We start from the raw sequence: 22,045 nt of genomic DNA, 5'->3' as shown, positions 1-22,045 counted from the left end.
TTACTCATTAGTATTCGAGTATTCGTGCCTTTCAATACCATTTTTCTTAGATCACTGAAGTAGTTCAAGTGTAAATTTTAGCTGCTTGGCATCAATTATAGCCTGACTTCCTCTTTTCCCTGTTTGAGCTGCACTATTTACTATCATCATTCTTTATCTTTTAGATGGACGACCTGGCTGCAGGTTTGATAGCCTTAGGTGTCAAGCCAGGTGACAGGGTGGGCATTTGGAGTCCGAACCGCAGTGAGTGGGTGCTAACACAATTTGCAACTGCTGCCATAGGAGCCATTCTGGTAAGGATACGAGTGGGCTAAGAGTTGCTATCTCATATTAATCCTTTTGCAATATTTGTTTACCCAGATGGAGATAAAGGGAAAGAACTTTGTTAAAGCTAATCCATTTCATGACTGCTTTGACTCTGTGCTAGCTATTAAGTTCAACTCGTTGAATTCCAGAATAAAGGTAATGATAACACCATTGATAATCTGCACAGTAGCCGCTCCTATAACGTAAATTCCAGATAACGTGAAGATTATGTGAAGTTTTTACTTCGTAGTAAACAAAAATTCCATATAAAATGAATGTTGTATAAGTTCGGGGGGATAACTTCAATTTCGATTTTAATGTTAATCTATTTCGCCACACTTGCGAGAGAAAAAATGACGCGCGTATAGTGCTATATATATTATATATATACAACTTCCATGACATTTTAGTTCGTCGTGATCTGTCGTCAGATGCGTCGAAAAAACGGAGAATAGGTAGCTGCACATTTGTTTATAAATACATAGAGGTTATCAATTGGTGCGGTGGTAACAGTGTTGGCCCACCAATCTAAATGTCTGAAGTTGGAGTATCTTTGAGAGTTATTTTATATCCTAACCTTGACCCTTGGGCGAAAGATAGATGATGAACAGTTAGTATCGCTTTTTATAGCAAAATTATTTTGTTGTTTTGCTTTGTTGTAGACATATAAAATATTTGTTATTAGTTTTACTTTGCAGTATATACCTTGCTGTTTAGAAAAAATAAGCGAAAGGTTGTAAATGAATGTCAAAGATGTCAGCTCCCTAACAACTTATTGTAAAATTACCGCAATCATGGTCTATAAAACCAGTGAGACTGATAGCGATTATTTGATTTTAGCAGTACTTAATAAGATTGCTGTTAGCTATAGTATATGTGCGAACTTGTTTTACTCAGAAAATAATCAAGTTCTTACTCAATTTATTGTTGTTGCTGTTGTTGTCAAAAACATACAAGTTGTTACTGTTGTTGTCAAGAACATACAAGTCGTTACTGTTGTTGTCAAGAACATACAAGTTGTTACTGTTGTCAAGAACATACAAGTTGTTACTGTTGTTGTCAAGAACGTACAAGTCGTTACTGTTGCTGTCAAGAACATACAAGTTGTTACTGTTGTCAAGAACATACAAGTTGTTACTGTTGTTGTCAAGAACATACAAGTTGTTACTGTTGTTGTCAAAAACATACTACGGGTTGTTATTGACAGTTGAGCAAGTGACTGGAAAAGAGCTCATTCTGTAATATTTGTAGCCTTTTTATGGCATCAACAGATGTAAAATTTTATGTTAATTACTTTAGTATCAAAATATTTTTCTTATACTTTGTAATTTACACGTTATGACAACTTATACGGGCCATTGTCAAACATTATGTTTTACCAAATATTTAATTATGCCTAGTAAAAAAAAATTAATTTTGTAATTTTACATTTGGTGCGACAGACTTGTTCAGAAGCTCAATATAATTTTGGTCATGGACGGCAATGGACTGAGCTGATAAACCCTTTGAAACATTAGCCGACAAGCCCGACATCATATGTTCATTTAAAGCTCACCAAACATTCGTAGTACAGTAGATTTAGTCCGCTGTGTGGTTAGGTTGTTGGTCTATTCTGTTGGTCTGTGTAGGTGACCATCAACCCTGCATACAGGGTGCATGAGCTGGAATATGCTCTTAACAAGGTGGGGGTGACAACTCTGATCATGGCCGAGTCATTCAAAACCCAAGACTACTACAATATGGTGTTTGAACTCTGTCCTGAGCTCTCAACTTGCTCACCAGGAAAGCTCAAGAGTCAGAGGTAGACCCTTCTGCCATTCCCTTGTGTAAAATGGAGAACATCTAGTGCATCGAAACACTTTTTGTTATGGGTATCTGTTCAACATGCTTAGCAATGACAGCTTGTAGCAGGTAGATTGTATAAATGTCTGTTTTGAAAAATCTTGGGTGCGTTTATTTTGACTGTTTATATTATTGAATATAGACAATATTTGTGTTTTAAATGGTGAAAAGTGAATGCACATTCCAAGCAATAGTACTAAATCACTATTTCTGTGTTTATTTTGAGGTTACCTATTGGTATTGACTGTTTATAGGTTACCCACTCTACAGACAGTTGTTGTTATGGGCGACACAAAAAAGCAGTGAGTTCTCTTTTGTCATTTCTAAAGCTGATGTATCGTTAACTTTATTGAACGTCTATTTATATATATATATATATATATATATCAGTGATAGGCATGTCATAACTGATCTGAAGGGTAGTTTTGACTGTTAATGTGTATATTAAGGTATATATAATATGCATTGAATGTGTAATATATGTATATATATCATATACATTCAATATATGTGTGTGCAAATATGTTCGTGTGCGTGCAGGTGCATGTATGCGTGCATGCATGTCATGTTCATACATGTATATCTACATGTATAATAGCAACCTGTCAACTCAAATTGTTCAGTGATGCAATATCTGGCTGGTTTACCTAGGTATGTATTCTGTCAAGATTTTAAAGTTTCAGAAGCGCTGGCACAGCTGCTCTCATTGACCTTATCTGGATGTTCCCGCTAGTGCAATGGCTTATTGAGGCTATACCCATAGGCTTCTGTACACGAAACTTGCGACCTTATTATTCCACTCGGTGCGCACATTGCCTGCTCACTGCTCGTATCCACTAATCATTTGTTGGATGGTCTCTGGTGCATGCTTGCACAGTCTGCGTCTAGGACCACTAAAAGTTGTCGTCAGTTTGCTTGTTGGATTTTCCATTTCACCTTATTACGCTTGCTGAGTACCTCGTTGCTCGCACTGCAAATGCATTTATTACCATGATATGGTTCCTGGCATTTAGCTGGTTTCCTAGGATATGACTGTTAGATATGACTGTTATAAGAAACAGTCATATTCGCCGAATGTGACTGTTTCTTATATTTGGTAATAACATCATGGCGCGCTTCGGGTTCATCGGTAATATGATTTTGTGCAATTTCAAATTATTTATACATATTTTACCTGTCTCTAGGTCCTTTCAAGAGGATTAGCCTTCCAAGTTCTTCAAAGTTTGTTCCAATGTCCTTGCCTTAGACCTGGGTGTAGTAATGAATTAATGTCCATTTTCTTCTTGGCATACAACTTTATGTCATCCATTTAAAATGGGTGGTTTATCTTGGTACCCTTCTTAAACTGGGACCCATATTGGTTCTTCCCATATATTGCTTAAAGGTTGACTTGCAACAAAATTCACATTACCGTTATTTGATATCAAAAGATTCACTATGTCTTACTCTGTTGTGTTGTAGGTGCAAATATTTGGGAATGTGATTACAAGCTCTTAAAAGCTCAAAAACGAACAGTTAATCGCAGCCACACGAGACCGTCGTAGTTTGGATTCTCTTTCCAAAACGGCTCAAATATGACGTAGCTGTGGTAGATGGTTTCTGTTTACACTTTCATGCAACCTTATTCGTCGAAATATTTTCACAAGTATACTTCACACACTCAATAAAACCATGTCTATTGTTCTTACGCGTCTGTTTTATCGTCATTGTAATGCTGTCACTTTTAGCAGTGATATCTTATAACTTACCGTAAAAATTCATTTAATTTTTTAACCTTAACTCGAAGGAGTACGTATCATTGTTTGATAATCATGACGAGCCTGTTGGTCACCTGTGATATTTGAAAAGTGCTGCAGAAATTATTTGTGAAGTATTGGGTCACGTGATCAGATTACGACTTGACGATTAGTTCAAGCCGAAACAAAACTGTAAAGTAGCGAGCATCTATATTTGATACGGGGTCTTCGGTAAAACCCAAAGTGTTTGTCATAAACTAGTGCTACGATAAGTTTATATAGAGCTTTTTATTTGCCTTTCAATTCACGTGATAACATCACGTGACAACACAATATCCAAACTGTCATGGCTATGTCAGAGAAATAAACGGATTCCAATATACGGCGGCTTTTCGTTTTTGAGCTTTTAAGAGCTTGTAATCACATTTCCATATATTTGGCATCTACAACACAACAGAGCAAGACATGGTGAATCTTTTGATACCAAATAACTGTAATGTGAATTTTGTTGCAAGTCAACCTTTAAAGTTTTTAGGCCTATGTGGCGATGTGGAGTCAGCTTGATAGATATCACATTTGATTTGGTTACTCACCGGTTTCTTTTCCTTAGCCTCCAATGGGTCGTCATCATATTGATGAGCGCCATAAGGGCAGTGCGGGCATTGTACAGCCTTATGCACACAAATATTCAACTATGGGCATGGAGTCATGTCTTTTTTTAGTCAATCCAAGCTATAAAGAAATTGGTATGCTTTGTTCCGCTGTTTCCCAAATCTACTCTTGTTTGGCTCATTTGGTGAGTCCGATTTCTTTCTGAGCACTTGTCATATGTAGACTCATGCATTATTGGAGCTTGCCTGCAATTATCCTCGGAGGAGTTGCCAGATGGTGAGAAAGCATGTTATTACTCGGTGGTTCTCGTGACTCCGTTGCTGCTTTCAGTCTTTCATCAGAAATACAGTTTGCCTTTTTGTCAGTCATTTTGGATTAACATCTTTTTCATCACACATTCTCTCCGCTTTGCCATTTTAGTGTGCACAGATTCAGTTTTTTCTACAAGAAAATTTGAATCACATCCGGTTCAGTTGCTGCCCAGTTCATCATACCATGAACTCTACACTTAATGTTCATGTCGATGATGGTGAGTCCTTGCTGGGACACATTTGTTAGCAGCTTTCTTTGAGCTTTTTCAGCCAACCTGCAGCAGTAATATGATATCCTTTCAAAACTTGAAGGTGCTGAATTTGGGAGGATATGCCATTATCATCGGCAGTTAACCTTTGAACTTGGAATATACTCTTATTGGCTTATAAATGAACAGTTTATAAATTAATTAGAACGTTAAATAAATTCATTATTTTATCTTGGTCTTCGGTGTACCGCTTCAGTTACGCTAAGAGTGTTATTAGCTTCTGTTTGGCAAGGGTCTTGTTCAGAAGAGGACGCGATCTTGGACCTCACAGTCAAGAGCTACACCCATACTAATTATACTATTTTTTCTAAGTATAAATGGATTTAGATAATTTGTGTTAGGTTTAAATCTCTAAAGGATTTCTTAGCAGATTACCTACAGTGATGATACGAATTGTTATTGATATGTGTATGTTTGCATGTGTGCTCGATCACGCTCTGACCAGTTATGAGAGTTTTTATGACGGTAGATTCGGTACTTTATGGGTCCACACCTATGAGACAACTATATGGTTTACTCACTATGTGGTTAATGTTTTTAAGTTCTATGTTGACATTATAATTGCTTCACTCTATGTTTTTTGTTGTACAAGTTATCATGCAGATCACTCTACAGTTAGTCTTTTCAGATACATCTATGGGTTAAGTGAGGTTTTTATGTGTGTAGGTCACTTTATTGTCATAGGTGTTGACTCACTTTGATAACTCTAGAATCATCGCAATATGTAAATACTCTATAAAGAAACAGTTAAAAGAGATCAAGTATAAACTCTAGTCAATAGATGTTTCATTCCTTCTACATGTTATTTTCATTGTCTTATTCACTCAGAGGTCATTCTATGCCCTTATTTAACTGTTCTCCCCTTTATCCACTATTTACAGACTTTGCTGCCTAGTAAGTCCTGCTTGTTGTTTGCTACTATTCAGTTTGGGTATGTTTAGTGTGGTTGCTGCTCACCATGGTGTACTCCCAATCACCCTTAACAGGCATCCAAATGTAACCGTGTTGTTTGTACGTTCCCTGTTCTGAACCGTAACTATGATTCAAAAACATTTATATTAAACTAATAATTATTCATTTTCATTCATACACATTTTTTTCCACCGTACTACACTAGGTTTCTCTTCATAAGTATCAAGTGAGAATTTAGTCAGTTATTGGAAAAAAATAGTGTATAACGAAATGAAAACTCGTGCTTGTTTGCATTGTGACCGAAATAAATTTCTACAATTTTTTTTGCAAGTTTACCTATGTTGTTACTAAGGCTTACCAAATACAGCGTCTTTTGTTTCCACTTATCATTTAATATTCTACTAGTTATATGGTTGCAATTACTAAGTTTGCGGACTTTCCAATAAAATTCACACGATAGGAAACTGTACTTCATAGCAAAACCAGTTTTCCATTGTCTGACACCACCCATTTGTTGGTCTAGCACCGCCGATTTGTTGGTCTGGCACCGCCCATTTGTTGGTCTGGCACCGCCCAATTTCTTGCCAAATTGGAGGTTTATATAGTTATTCATATCTAAACATTGCCAAGGTATTCTGTTGTGGTGCAATATGTGATTTATTACAATATAGCACCAGTTCGAATTTTTCATAAATCAGTAACGCATATCATTGATTTATTAGTTGCTATTGTTTAATTAATTTTTTTAGAATATTCTTTTATATATACATTGTACTTTGTATAGATATGAATTACGTACTGCTATACAGTTATGTTATACATAGATTATGTTAGGATTTATCCTTCCCTGAACTATAAGAGCAGCAATTCACCTATGTACCTAGTCGATAATTTAAGTTTAATTGGCTAACACATATCAACCATGGAACGAGTTCCTAATTTTAGCTTAGGAGACTAACACGTATTAATCATGTGTCAGGGTGAATATAGATGTCTAACTTCTAACCTATAAGTCCTCCCTTTTGTTCTAACCCGTCATTGTTACATATACACTGTATATTTTTATAATCCTAAATGTGTAATTTATGCGCTACTGTGATGGACTCATTGTTGTTGTAGGGGATCATTTTCATTCGATGATGTTTGTCGTCTAAGCACCAAGGAACTCCGGCTAGAAATTGAGAACGTAGAAAAGAAGCTCAACTTTGATCAGCCAATCAACATCCAGTTTACCTCAGTAGGTTATTTTTTGGAGATAATAAAGCTTGTTTCCAATTTCCAGTTTTTTGTTTTTTTTACTTTTTATTACTCAGTATTTTTGTTAAATATAAAGTAACTTTAATTGGTAATTGATTCTTTGCTCGGAAATTTGTTGTTTCCGCTTTTAATTTCTACGCTTCCAGGTCGAACTTGCTCTATAGATTTCTAGGAGTTTTAAGTATTCTAAAGCTAAGCTGTTTAAAGATGTAGTTGCGTCAAAAATGAAATTAGGACCCATAAAAGGCTAAAACATCAGCTACAATTTGATGCCATTTTTGTCTTTGTAGACCAACCCTGTCCAGAGATATATGCGTTTGAATGAGGCCCTCTTTTAAAAAGCTCACGTTCCAGCGGGTGGCTATTTCGTGACGTCACAAGCTTGTTATCTGAAACGAAACCACAAGCGATAAATATGAGGTCGATTCGTTAGCCAATCATGCGTGCGAAATTTTTATATAGGCCGTAATAAATGTTATCACTCGTAAAACGCGTTGTCTGTGATCTCGAAGATTCTCCCAATTAGATCTCATTACTCGTTACTGATTCAACGCGTTTCAACAATTACTAAGTTATACATAGTTTTAAAATGGCTTCAAGTTCGAGCGACCGCTACTCAGAGTTATCTGAGCAACTTTTAGTAAAAGATTAGAGTAGACAGCCTATGGCCAAAGCTGACAGGCGTCAGCAGCGTTTTGCTGCAGAAGAAGACAGAATGGAGGTAAATTAACTTAGTCTTCTATACTTTAGTAAATGTAATATTTTTTATAGTCATAAATACATATACTAATTAATAAAATGATAATTCTTTGCTATCTCCAATCATCGTTTCATAGCTTATCTGCCGTTTTACTTAGCTGTAATATTTTTTTCGAATTTCTTTTGGTAAATTAGAGTCATGATTACAAATTATTTTCACTCGTAGGAAGTGGGTAAAATCGATTGATCATTGCAAATCTTTAATTTCCAGAACCAAAGCTTCGAATCGTTGGCTTGGCGTACTTGTGCCTTTATTAAATGTTTATTCGTTTTTAAAATTACACTCGCAATCTATTTAACTCCCAATTTGGAAGCTGTCAATAGATACGCTTTAGAATGACATATTTATTGCATTTTTTACTGATTACAGAATGTTTATGTCGTCCCACCAGCCGAAGAAGCTTTGTCAGTGTGGAAACTGCCATAAAGTGGAAAGAGAGACTTGAATGCGTGCTGCATAAGCCATGATGTTTTGTTTGAGTTTGTTGCAGTAGATGAATTTGTCTTATTGTATCAGCTAATACTATCTGAGTGGCCACGACTTGATGAATATTTTTAATAAAAGTTTTATGCCGAGATGAAAATATTTTTGCTTGTAAAAATTATATAATAAAATAATATTGTTGAAGATAATGCAAAACATGATTTGCAGAATATTGTAGTGTATCGGATTTGGTATATGGGTGTCCGCAGAACTGGAGAATGTGAGTTCAAATCCAGTTTGCAGCAGACTTCTCATTCTTAAAACTCTATCCCTGTCTATATTCTTTTCAAAGAGGTGGCTTGCTTATTTCACTTATCTAGTATTCGGTAAGAATACTACTAGCAAGAAACGAGTACGTAGGCAATAGGTAATAGGCGACATAATGTGGGCGGGGCTTATGGGAGGCTGTATATCGTTTGTATGGGTAGATGCAGAACTGTGCTGATACAAAGACCGCGTTCTACAAAAGTGACTTGACAGAATTACTGTAGACCGGTAGAATTGGTAGTCGGTACCCAAATGTTTACACAACATTTGGAGAAAGTGAGTAGAACAAATTTTCAATTTTCGTTATTTGAGGCCTTTTAAACATTCATAATAATGCATCTGTAGCAGGATTTAAAATTTTATTCTAGCCAACATGAGCAAATACAAAATAAGATATATGCCAATAGAGCCGCGTAAAACTAGACTTTTATCGCAAATAGCCGATGTGAATACGAGAGATAGAGACAGGTTGCCAAACGCGTGACATCATTTTTGGCGAGGCTGGGCACGTTTTTGTGGCCTGAGCGTTTTTACGGCGATCAGATTTTTTTGGTTTTAATCTTCAAATATCTTGGCAATGCGATCGCGTAACACAACAAACAACATATCAACTGATAGAGAAAAAAAAATGCTTTCTTTTAAGATCAACTTAAATTTTGACGCAACTACATCTTTAAGACGTCTTTTCTTTAGATATTCACCATAGGCTACATAGACGCATAGATAGTACATAGATATACATGCCTACAATCTATATATATACATATTGTATATATATATATATATACATACAATATGTATATATATAGATTGTAGGCAATACATACATGTAGATGCACAATTGTTGATAATGACAGTAATACAGTCAGAGGTCAGTATATTAAGTTACTGACCTCTTAAAAACTAAAAAGACTAACAGTTAAAGAACTGCTCGTTTTTGAGCCTTTAAGAGCTTGTAATCACAGTTCCACATATTTTGCACTTACAACACAGCAGAGTAAGACATGGTGAATCTTTTGGTATCAAATAACTGTAATGTGAATTTTGTTGCAAGTAAACTTTTAAGGTTAACTTTTGCAGTTTGCGTACTTCGCTTGAAAAAAATATACATAAAAAATTAACAATTAACGAAAATTGATGGAAAAAATAAAGTGCAATACATAAAATACATAACATATTTTTTGGACTATTAATCACACCCCTATATAAGCTGCATCTGCTCTATTTAAAAATTGATAATAAAACATTACATAGGCAGCACTTTTTGTATAGGCGCACCTTTTGTATAGGCCGCAGGACTTATAACAGTACTTTTTAACGCGGCAGCAACTTTGCTTGTTAAAACCAAACAGTGCCTTCAGGCACTTGTGTATTAATCGCCGCTTTTTAACTGTTCAGTTTTTTCTTTCACTGCTAGAGGTGCTATTCTCGTTAGTGCTATTGTAGCAGTGAAAGGAAAAACCACAGAATAATTGCAGCCTCTAAATAAGCTGCATGGCTCAAAACGTCTGAAAAAAGTAACGGCTGATAGTTCAAAAAATACGGTAGATCTCTCTCATACTCTGGCCCAGTGACATCTTCAGTGACGGCTGCTAGCGCTGTCGTTGCGCTAGCAGCCCATCATAATCAAGCAGCCGTCACGGTTTACTATTTTTCTGTTATGTTAGGTATCAAAGTGCATGCGTTTGTGACGAACGCCCTTCACCACGCTTCTTAACCCCCACAACTCTTTAAATGTCTAAGGAAAAAAGAAATAACTTATGATCAATAAAAATGTGACTTTATTAGGTGTGAGTTTTATAGTTTCTATTTTATAGATTTTCACTAATTGTGGGAGTGTCGGTCTAAAGAAATCACGAAAAGTGGGGATTACTGTGTATTAAGTTCATAGCAGATCATGTTGTCAGTAACTGTATGTTGAATCTTAATTCTGATTTTTCCAATCAAAAGAGGCAAAGTTGGCATGGTCCTACTACTTGCAGCTGCTTTCCAGAACACCTATGAAACACTCCTTTGATTACTAGGTTTTATTCATGGTTCAAACGGTTAATTATAAAGTACATCAACTATAAGTTTGAATTAGGCACACAAGTTTTCACCGATCTTGGAAGAGGGCATTTCATTCCCTGTTGTTTCAAACTAACATGATATCCTGCAGGAAGATTCATCATTCATATTAGCTTTTCAATATCATACCTGTTGTAGGCATTTTCGTGTCTCTAGCCTAAAATCTTTTGCCTGTTTATGTTTGTAGGGTACGACGGGTAACCCTAAGGCAGCCACCCTCACACACCATAACATTTTGAATAATGCTAGCTTTGTCGGTCACAGAATGGGCTATGATCAAGAGGTAGGTTTTAAAGTCACTCTAATTTTTTTAGTTATAATTGACTAGCATTACTTACCCAACTTGGCCTGAATTTTTTTTTCCTGTTCTGTCAAATAGCTTGTAGCATGCGTGTAGAGTTTCAACACTAACTGTTGCATTACTGTCATGACAGCAATCCATGAATGCGTTCATTGAGGACAATTATCTTTAATGCATGCAGAGGCATTTTCATTAGTTGCTAATCAGTAGGGTATTAATTAGGCTGGTTCCTAGGAACCAGACAGAGTTTTAAACCAAATATTTTTAGTGAACCGGCAGAAGGCTGGGGGCATATACCGTAGTTGTGAAGTTTGGTTGACAATCAGACAGAAAATGTGGCAGACACAGCGTTTACTCAGACTAACACAGACATAATGGGATTTATTAATAGAGATTATTTACTAGTCTATTTTTAACATTTGTTCAACCTTGACCTTTGTAACTAACCAAAGGTACGGTGAGTAGTGCGCTGTGTTAGCTTGACGTTTGTAATGTCCTTTAATAAAAATATTTCATGGAATTTAATTTGCTGTAGAAGCTTAGTTGTCTATCATGTATACGCTGCCCTCTTCGGGCTGGTAGGTTGCTCTGCCTGTTAAATAGTGTCTAGGGTGTTTCTGATTATCCGCTTTGTTAGAATGTAAACGATATTTGGTGTTCATAAAATTGGTGCAACTACCTTTTTATGATCCTTCATGCTTTCATTTGGTTATACTAATTATGAAATTACACAACATTTTAGTAAGTTTTATGCGAAAGTATCGGCATATTCCTATCAGTTGCAATTATTTTTGATGTTGGAAGTGATCTGAATGACAAGATGTTTTGGAATTAAAATTGACAAAACTTCATCGTGGTAAAATGCCCTGAAAAAATATGACGTGCCAAAATGACGTCACTGGCTGCTAAAGCTGCTATAGTTGATATCATCTGTTTCAAGTTACAGTGATACGCATCTCTATCAATGTCGGTCTCTTTGCAACTATAGCCGTCTAATCAAACTTTCACTTGATCCGACCATTTTAACCTTGATCAACTTTTTCGACTTTAATCTTAAAAAATCCTGACAGTCAGATCACCTCAAACATAAAAAGGAATCACAAATGATAGAAAAACACTGATGGTTTCTAGTAAGATCTACTAAAACTTGGTGCAAACTCATCTTTGATTCCCCAATTCAGTTCCATCTAAACATTTTGTGAAAGGATGAAAATCCATATAAATTGTCCGGTGGAATTCTGTCAGGACACAAAAGAATTTTCGGTCAGCTATTGACTGCGGTGCATCGCACAATTATGTTGATTATGTATCGTGTGGTACTCCTGTCTCTGTATTTGTTTTTTCCTGGCCTTGCTGACCAGACACACAAAATTAGCATCATATTGGAAATATTTAACGGAAATACTTTAATAAATACTTAATATATTAAATGTTTATTTAATATATTAAATATTTAGAATTTAGACATTTAATATTTTTTGCTGTGGATATCAATATTCTCCATAAAGTGCCAGCAAACTTCAGGTTGGAACTTGATATCAACTAACCCATTAGCCTCAGTTTTTATTTCTCTGTTTATCGTAGCATTTGATCACCCAGCAAATAGATGACTATTAATCAGTCATTTGCCATTGCAAAAAATGCTCTCAAGTTTTAAAGCAGAGACACTGTGTAAATTAAATGGTATTGCAAACACTCTGGCCTCCTAAAGTCTGTAATATATTTCTGAAGGTAAACTTGCCAAAAGTTAGTAGGATTATAGAGTCATACCTGGATATGCGAGTGTCCCAACATATGAGAAACTCGAGATACAAGCAAACTTTCAAGCAGTATTTCGCCTTGAGATAATTTAGATATACGAGCAGGCGATTTTCGATGCGGCTGCTAGATGACTAGTATACTTCGGTTGCTTCGGAGAGCAACATCGCTCAGTCTTTTTTGTCAGATCAGTTTGAAAATGTTTTAAAAAGGCCGGCTTTAAAAAGTGATAGTGAAAGTCAAGGAAAAAGTTTCAAGCCAGCAGATAACAAAGAATGAAAATAAAGACAAAAGTAGAATTAAGTTTAGTGTAAAAGTAAAAATTATTTTCAAGTGTGTGTTTAGTAAACTAAATTCAAGTAAATTAAATTTAAAGTTTATGTTGTATTACGCAGCATCAGAAAAATGTGATGTACCAAATGTGTTGACGTGAAGTCTCTCACACTTCCTTTAGCCTTTATGTCTGTCTTGGATGTAAGAACTCCATGCAGTTCTGGACGTAATAATGTGGCATTTTATTGCAGATCATGGCCGCTGAATAGATATTTGTTACTTTGGAAGCATATGTAGTGAATTAAAACAGTTAAAAACTTGTTTTTCGATGGTAATATCCTGTTTTAGGTGTTTTTTTCATAGGTTAGGAATAGATTAATTTGTGTTTAGTTATTTAAATAGGAAATATTGCCTTGAGTTCCGAGAAAATTAACATACGACCTTTCTTCCAGATTTGCATTAAGCTCATATCTCGAGGTATGACTATAAAGAGCTCTCCGGACTGACTGAATTTTGTACCTTTTTGACAGGAAATCTACTTCCACCCCTGACTTGTTCTTAATTTATGTGTCCAATGTTTTCAGCACGCCACCATCTGCATACCAGTTCCTCTTTACCACTGCTTTGGAATGGTCTGCGGAGTCATGACAACTCCTGTGTTTGGGTCAACTTGCGTCTTACCTTCCAAAGCTTTTAATCCTGTGGCCAGCTTGGAAGCAGTTCAGGCGGAGAGGTAGGTGGCTTAGGTGATATAACTTTGTGGATGTCTCTATGACTGGATGGGTAATAGAGAGTGATCAATTTTATGACTGACTGTTTATATTTTATGACAAGACAAGTATGTTAATTAATATCAAATTCATATTGACCTTGGGTGTTTGTGTAACAATAATCTCAGGGGTTCTGTGCAAAGAATTCTAAATACATAACTAATGTAACAAAGATATGACGTGTTTAACCCTTTGAACCCAGCCTTTTTGGTCAATGCATGTCAATAACCCTAAGCAATCTCTCCAACGATCCAAAGTTTTTAAACTTTAATTAAATATATTTAAACGTGCTCATAATACAATGATATTTGGTAAACCACTAGTAAATGTCCCACATCCCCCATTAGTAAATAACCCACATCAAATGTCATCAAACCGAAAAAAATAGTACTTTACCATTATTTGGGTTAAAACTATAAAAGTTCGACGATTTAAAAAAAACTCAGAAAAAACATTTACAGCAGCATCATATCCATTGAACACATGTTCATCATCATTTCATGAGTGAAAATATACTGGAAAATTATAGTTAGTATCATAAAACTCTTCATTTGCATCAGAATCATTTATGACCTACCAACAAATGGGTCATATCAATTTTTTCGCGATTTCGCTCTAATAAAATTTGTTATTAAAACGAAAGAAGTAGGTAAAGACATTTGAAAACTTACAAATGGAAGTGAAATTTCTGGTCTAACATCCTGTGCAAGAATTGATTTGATGGAAACAGCTTTTGTAAACAAAGCCATGTGAATGCCGGAATTCTGGCTGTTAGGGGTTTTGACACACCTTCCGCAATGCTGGAAAACCGGCCATTGGGGCTCAAATGGTTAAAGGTTGACTTGCAACAAAATTCACATTACAGTTATTTGGTATCAAAATATTCACCATGTCTTACTCTGTTGTGTTGTAGGTGCCAAATACGTGGAAATGTGATTACAAGCTCTTAAAAGCTCAAAAACGAAAAGCCGCCATAGATTGGAATCTCTTTATTTATTTGACGTATTCATTACAGTTTGGTTATCGTCTTGTCACGTGATGTCCTCACGTGAATTGAAAGGCCAATAAAAAGCTCAATATAAAACTTATTGTAGCACTAGTTTATGACAAACACTTCGGGTTTTACGGAAGACCCATATCAAATCTAGATGCTCGCTATTTTACAGTTTTGTTTCGGCTTGGACTAATCGTCAAGTCGTAATCTGATCATGTGACCCAATACTTCGAAAATAATTTTTGCAGCACTTTTCGATTATCACAGGTAACCAACAGGCTCGTCATGATTATCAGACAATGATATATACTCTTTCGAGCTAAGGTTACAAAGTTTAACGAATTTTAACGGTAAGTTATAAGATATCAGTGCTAAAAGTGACAGCATTACAATGACGATAAAACAGACGCGTAAGAACAATAGACATGGTTTTATTGAATGCGTGAAGTATATTTGTGAAAATATTTTGACGAATGAGATTGCATGAAAGTGTAAACCGAAACCATCCTGTAACAAGTACGTCCCATTTCAGCCATTTTGGAAAGCGAATCCAAACTACAGCGGTCTCGTGTGGCTGCGATTAACTGTTCGTTTTTCAGCTTTTAAGAGCTTGTAATCACATTCCCACATATTTTGCACCTACAACACAACCGAGTAAGACATGGTGAATCTTTTCATATCAAATAACTGTAATGTGAATTTTATTGCAAGTCAACCTTTAAGTTTTAGATTTTTGGTCTACTTACGATTCCTTTTGGTAATAATAACCTTGGCAGATTTGATCAGTTGGTAGACAGGATAAAGTAATGTTCCAGTTCCTGGAAGTGAACCATCACCCCATTAGGGCGCTTCAGCTGGTACAAATTACATGTATAACAGTATATTTTGTTGAGGATGGGTTGCTTACTTTTTTTGTACACTGAGCGAATAACTCCTTAAAGATAAACTTACGCAAAATTTTAGTAGATTTTAGCGAAAGAAATCGGTATTTTATAATTTAGGATAGTTTTTGACCTTTCAGGTGTTTACTGCCAGAATGTTTCAAGATTAAAATCGACAAAACTTGATCGTGGTTTAAACACTCGGAAAAAATTTGTGCTTAAAGGATGTCACTGGCTGCGATGCTCCTGTCTCTCTCGTTAGTCAGAGGCAGCATTACGCAAATACCAAAGCATTGAGTCATAAGCTCCTTTTGACTTCAAGTATGCACCTGCTCCTATTGTGCGTCACTGACAGCATAGCCTCAGGTCTTCACTGTCCAATATTAAAAAGGCCTATCTGCTGGTCTTAAGTGAAGTCACAGCTTCCTAAGAGCTGAAATCACAAATAGGTGCATGGACATACTGTACAACCTCTCGGGTAGAACCTTCGCATCAACAAGCACGTTCAAACGTATTGTATTGATGGGCCATTTAAAAAGTGTTGAACTATAGAGAATAGTTAAGTATAGCCAGAGCTTTTTCAGATCTCTAATGTTTATTATTAGCATGAGGTTTCTCTTGGCAGATGCAACACCCTATACGGGACACCTACTATGTTCATCGACATGCTGCATGTACCAAACTTTGACACTTATGACAAGTCATCATTAGAAAAAGGTTTGTCTACCCTTGGCTGTTGTCATTGGAAGTTACTTGCCTTGTAGTCAAGTCTTCCGTAGTTGTCCTTCCGTAGCCTTCCCTCCGTCCATCACTGCTGTACAGGCAGTATTTTTCAATATGACTAACTACTTCACTTATCAGGGAAGGGGTTGCCGAAAGACTAACATTTTGTAGATGTCTGTAGCCAAGTGTTTATTGTTAGTGTGGAGTACAGTTGTTAACACTTTAAAGCCTTACTCTGAGACCATTTAGGAAAATCATTTCTCACCTGATTCTATGCCGAAGTAAACTCTACTGCGTAATTGTGCTTTGTTGTTCTGAACTTTTGGTTCATGTAGGACTACCATTAGTAAACCACCAACATTTTGGTGTTTTTGTGTAAAATGTTTTTTTTGTATAATTTCAAAGTTTTAAGTCATTTGGATCATTAGTTAAAGAGACATCCTTGAGATACCAGGGGTTCGTATTACTGACTGAGAAATGAAAAATGGTTACTGACTAGACATACTGATTGAAATTCTTAGTAATGAAGGATACAAAGTTGAGAATGTTAAAAAGTTTTTCTTCTCAGCGCCAAGAGATTTACACTAAAGGTGTTGGTTTTCTATTCATAACAAATATGCACTCTGACTTGGTCTAGTGCAATCTTTACATTTTTTCAGTTACGTCTAAAAGATCACCTCTTTGAACTAGTGTGAGAAAACCTTTTTTAATTTGATTTTTTTTAATGTTATAAGCCTGTAGCTGTAAAACAGTATTCAGGCCAACAGGAGTTATGCTATCCTGAGTGCTTTCACTGTTGATGGAAAGATGTTAATGTGGTCTATGAAGGGGGTCCTGATTCTATATTACGAGAATAAGCTTCAAAGTATTAAGTGACTCCATATATACAGTACAGTATATTCTTCTTAACTGATTGACTAAGTCTGGTCTCAGATAAATGATGACTACTATATGTAACATTTCCTTGTAGGTATTATGGCTGGCGCTCCTTGTCCTGTAGAGGTCATGAAGGATGTTATTTCTAAGCTAAATATTCCAAAGGCTTGTGTAAGTTTTGTCGTGTTGCTTTAGAACAGGTGTAAACAGGTGTGAGCAGGTGTTACCAACTTCTAAACTTGAGTGCACTAACTTCTCATATGTTTTATACCAAAACTAAATTGAGATCTGATTCCCTTGTCTCTTAGATTTTACTTTGTTGTGTTTTGGTGCATTCTTACATGTAGTGCCCATCTTTATGAAAAAGAATAAATTGAAAAATTGGGTTTTCGTCTTAAATCAGATAATGTGGAACATTCTACCATTTTTGTTTAAAAATTATAAAATATGATCAGTTGGTAGTTGCACTTGCTTGAAAAATTCTCCAAAATATGACAGTTTCTTAACAAACACAAATTTCCAGCTTTGCACCAGAGCACCATGGTTGAAAAATACTGGTACCGCTTAATACTTGCCAATCAAAACCAATAATTGGAATTGCTTAAACAGTAAAAAGTACTTCTAAATACTATAATAGCCGCAGTAATACTGATAACAGCAGAAATAAAAAGCTGTGAAACACTCAAAATATTTTTGAAATTGGACTGGACTGTCTTTTGCGAATCATTACTCTGTGGTTGAAATTGGCCAAAATAGGTCAGTTGGTAGGGCTGCCATTTATGACATTCCCTTTGACCATATGATTATATAAGGTAATATTACCATATAAGACAATATTGCCATATAAGGCTATGTTGTTGTACAAAGCTCTATGAGTAATTAAGGCTACAGTGAAGCATATAAGGATACATATAAGGGTCTACTTACGAAATTATTTCATTCCGGGAGCCATTTCGTAAGTAGAAAATTGTGTAAGTAAAAACTGAATTTACCATACAAATGCCCTAATCTGTTCTAAGTCAGCGCAAAACTTGGATATAACATTTGTATAAATTATAACTACACGTAATGATGCTATATTCCCATATAAGACAGACCTAAGTATATTATCTAGTGTTATATTTCCATATAAGACAGACCTGAGTATATCAGCTGTTATTACATGACTTGCATAATTTAGGTTGCGTACGGTTCAACAGAGACCAGTCCAGTGTCTTTCCTATCCTTCCCAGACACTCCTTTAGAGAAAAGATGTGACTCCATAGGCTATGTCCTGGACCATACCGAGGTAAGTAACACCACTCGTGCCATCTTCACTCTCTATGAATTTCTGAATGATTTACGTTTGAACTGTGTGTCTGTTTGTCTCAGCCTGTCCGCAGAGCTGGTATAGACATCCGTAAGTATTATTACACTTATCTGTTCCTTAAAGTGCAACTCTGTTCTGGTGAACATCTCCGCACGCTTTTCTTTCACGTTTCTATAATGATGAGTTGAGCTTAGCTTGTATTGCTTGGTGGTTGGTGTTAAAATACAGTTGGTTTGTGGTTGGTGTTGAAATACAATCATTCCTTGAGGTTATCTGATCCAGGAGAATATGTCTTTCAAAGCTTCACAAAGAATGCATATTTTTGTCATATTTTATACTTGTGCCGCAGCTGTCTAAGTCTTTAACATTTTGAAGCCCTATCATGTATACACGAGCAGGTCCTCTGTTCCGGGATTGTGTTGACAACTTTCAATTGACTGTGAAAGTGCTTAGGATAGCACAACTCCTTTTTAACTGAATATACTTTTGAAGCTCCAAACTTGTAAAACTGAATGAAAAAAGCAAATCAAATATAGTAAATAGTTATTTTCATACTCTTTCAAAGAAATGCGCTTTTGAAGGGGACTGTAGAAGCATAATGGTTGATGTACACCGAGTCTGGTAGAGTGGGTATATTTGCTATGAATAGAAAAACAAATTGTTTGGTGTAAAGCTCTTGTGAGGAGAAGCTTTCTAGCTTTGTTTATTTTATCATTCATTACTAAGGAGATCGATCAGTGTTTTTAGATACTAATGTTCCATCAGCAGCCATTTTCACATTTCTTGGTTAGTTAAAAGTACTCTCAGTATTTCGGGAATATTTCACGAAATAATTGTTCAATTGGCTTGGAATTCCGCGATACCACTGAAAATGTATACCGCAAAAAACGACTTAAATTTCAAAATCCTACATAGAACCAAAGTATGAAAAAGCATCCAAACTACAAAGCAGAGTTTAGTCGACTGAAGGATCAGGTGGAATAACATAACTCCAAATTATCCCACATTCAAGTTTCAAACTGTTTACAAGTTTCAGCTTTACAATTTTTATTTAACAATAAAATTGCAACAGATTAAACTGAGTGTGGAGCTTTTCAACCAATAGAGTTGTCTAACACCTTTTAATGTCAGCCAAAATTTAAGTTCATTAGACGGAAGGATCTGGAACATTTTGTTTGAAAAGAATTCATATCAACTAGAATATTTTGTTGCATATTCTTTAGGGAAGTAATTGGTATAAAAACTTTGGCTTAGGTGATTGACGCATGTCCTTTTTGAACTCGTCTCCGGATGATTACAGGCTAAAATAGTAGATGAATCAGGTCATGTTGTGCCCCGGGGTGAAAATGGAGAGTTGTGTACTCGTGGTTATTCTACGATGTTGGGTTATTGGGAGGACAAAGCTAAAACAGATGCTGCTATTTCACCCACTCGTTGGTATCACAGCGGGTAAGGCTTCATTGTTGTTTACTTGATTATTGTACGCTTGAATGTTGTACACTTGATTGTTGTACTCTTGATTGTTGTACGCTTGATTGTTGTACGCTTGATTGTTGTACGCTTGATTGTTGTACGCTTGATTGTTGTACGCTTGATTGTTGTACGCTTGATTGTTTTACGCTTGATTGTTGTATACTTGATTGTTGTATACTTGATTGCTGTACGCTTGATGGTTGTACTCTTGATTGTTGTACGCTTGATTGTTGTATACTTGGTTGTTGTATACTTGATTGTTGTACGCTTGATTGTTGTACGCTTGATTGTTGTACGCTTGATTGTTGTATGCTTGATTGTTGTACGCTTGATTGTTGTACGCTTGATTGTTGTACGCATGATTGTTGTACGCTTGATTGTTGTATGCTTGATTGCTGTACGCTTGATTGTTGTGCGCTTGATTGTTGTATACTTGGTTGTTGTATACTTGATTGTTGTACGCTTGATTGTTGTACGCTTGATTGTTGTACGCTTGATTGTTGTACGCTTGATTGTTGTACGCTTGATTGTTGTACGCTTGATTGTTGTACGCTTGATTGTTGTACGCATGATTGTTGTACGCTTGATTGTTGTACGCATGATTGTTGTACGCATGATTGTGGTACGCTTGATTGTTGTACGCTTGATTGTTTTACGCTTGATCGTTGTATACTTGATTGTTGTGCACTTGATTGTTGTATACTTGATTGTTGTATACATAATTGTTGTATGCTTGGTTGCTGTACGCTTGATTGTTGTACGCTTGATTGTTGTACGCTTGATTGTTGTATACTTGGTTGTTGTATACTTGATTGTTGTACGCTTGATTGTTGTACGCTTGATTGTTGTACGCTTGATTGTTGTACGCTTGATTGTTGTACGCTTGATTGTTGTATACTTGATTGTTGTACGCTTGATTGTTGTATACTTGATTGCTGTACACTTGATTTAGCTACAAGTGATTTGCTCATACAGTGCAACTTTGGTTGGTTTTTGACCACGATCCATTCCAAAAGCCTGTTTGACAATTTCTCGGAATTCTGATAAGATTATTTTCATTAAAAATGTTTTAAATAGTTTTAAGTTGTTCAAAGGCTAGCAAATTGTTTTTAAGTAATGTTATAATATTTTACAGTAGGCTATAAACTGTGTACTGGACGAGCCGCTAATATATAAAACACAATGAATTTATCATAAATGCGCTATTAATAGATTATGATAGGATGGGCAATGTGTTAGTTTATCTCTAGCAGCTCATACCCCTGCATCAATTTCCTGGAATTTTGTGCAAAATTAAAAATACAAAATTAACTTGTTTGTTATTTTAATATAATTAAAAATAGATCGATCATAATAGAGAGCATCTGCTCGCATCTGCTATTCTTGGTTCATATTCGGGTGAAGTTCCAAAACAGTTTTACTTTTTGGTTCAAACGCTGTTCTGTTTGATATTTAAGATGTTCAAAAGCTGAGGTAGCTGTCAAGTTAAGAGACTGCCACAATTTCATTCTTTAACCTCTTAAAGACGAACTTTCACAAATTCTTATTAAATTTTTTCAAAAATTATCAGTATTTCACTATCATTCGCGATGGTTTTTGATGCTTGAAGTGATCTGACCAAATGATTAAATTTGCCAAAAACTTGATCGCGAGTGGTTCAAACGCTCTGGTCAAGAAAAAAGGGTGATTACGACTTCTATATTCGCTTGGAAACGCTTCACCAAAAATAGGTCCTTCAAGGGTTAGATCAACCTCAGTATATTACTGAGAATTTTTAACACCCTTTTTTGGTCAGGTTTTTGGACTGCTTCAATACTCCGCTACTCAAAACTGTCTAAATAATCCTTACTATAATAAAAGCCATG

The 22,045-nt window shown here is 35.8% G+C and overlaps 2 protein-coding genes across 2 annotated transcripts in view; one reads left to right on the top strand and one right to left on the bottom strand.

Moving 5' to 3' along the window:
- LOC137402188 (medium-chain acyl-CoA ligase ACSF2, mitochondrial-like) overlaps positions 1-22,045 on the top strand; it is a 35,302-nt gene that overhangs the window by 6,039 nt on the left and 7,218 nt on the right. The window contains exons 3-12 of the mRNA XM_068088670.1: positions 165-293; positions 1,935-2,107; positions 2,403-2,450; positions 7,108-7,225; positions 11,010-11,105; positions 13,739-13,887; positions 16,425-16,516; positions 17,493-17,569; positions 18,579-18,686; positions 20,008-20,156. Of these exons, the coding sequence (XP_067944771.1) occupies positions 165-293; positions 1,935-2,107; positions 2,403-2,450; positions 7,108-7,225; positions 11,010-11,105; positions 13,739-13,887; positions 16,425-16,516; positions 17,493-17,569; positions 18,579-18,686; positions 20,008-20,156 (1,139 nt within the window). The remainder of the gene's footprint in view (positions 1-164; positions 294-1,934; positions 2,108-2,402; positions 2,451-7,107; positions 7,226-11,009; positions 11,106-13,738; positions 13,888-16,424; positions 16,517-17,492; positions 17,570-18,578; positions 18,687-20,007; positions 20,157-22,045) is intronic.
- Positions 20,323-20,829, bottom strand: LOC137401876 (probable serine/threonine-protein kinase clkA; the record flags this gene model as incomplete). The annotated part of the gene is made up of 1 exon (XM_068088350.1): positions 20,323-20,829. A coding segment is annotated over one exon (507 nt), but the record flags the coding sequence as incomplete, so codon positions are not given.

This window comes from Watersipora subatra, chromosome 8, assembly GCF_963576615.1.
Source record: "Watersipora subatra chromosome 8, tzWatSuba1.1, whole genome shotgun sequence".
In the NCBI taxonomy this organism is placed as follows: domain Eukaryota; kingdom Metazoa; phylum Bryozoa; class Gymnolaemata; order Cheilostomatida; family Watersiporidae; genus Watersipora; species Watersipora subatra.
This window is presented reverse-complemented; position numbering and strand designations above follow the sequence as displayed.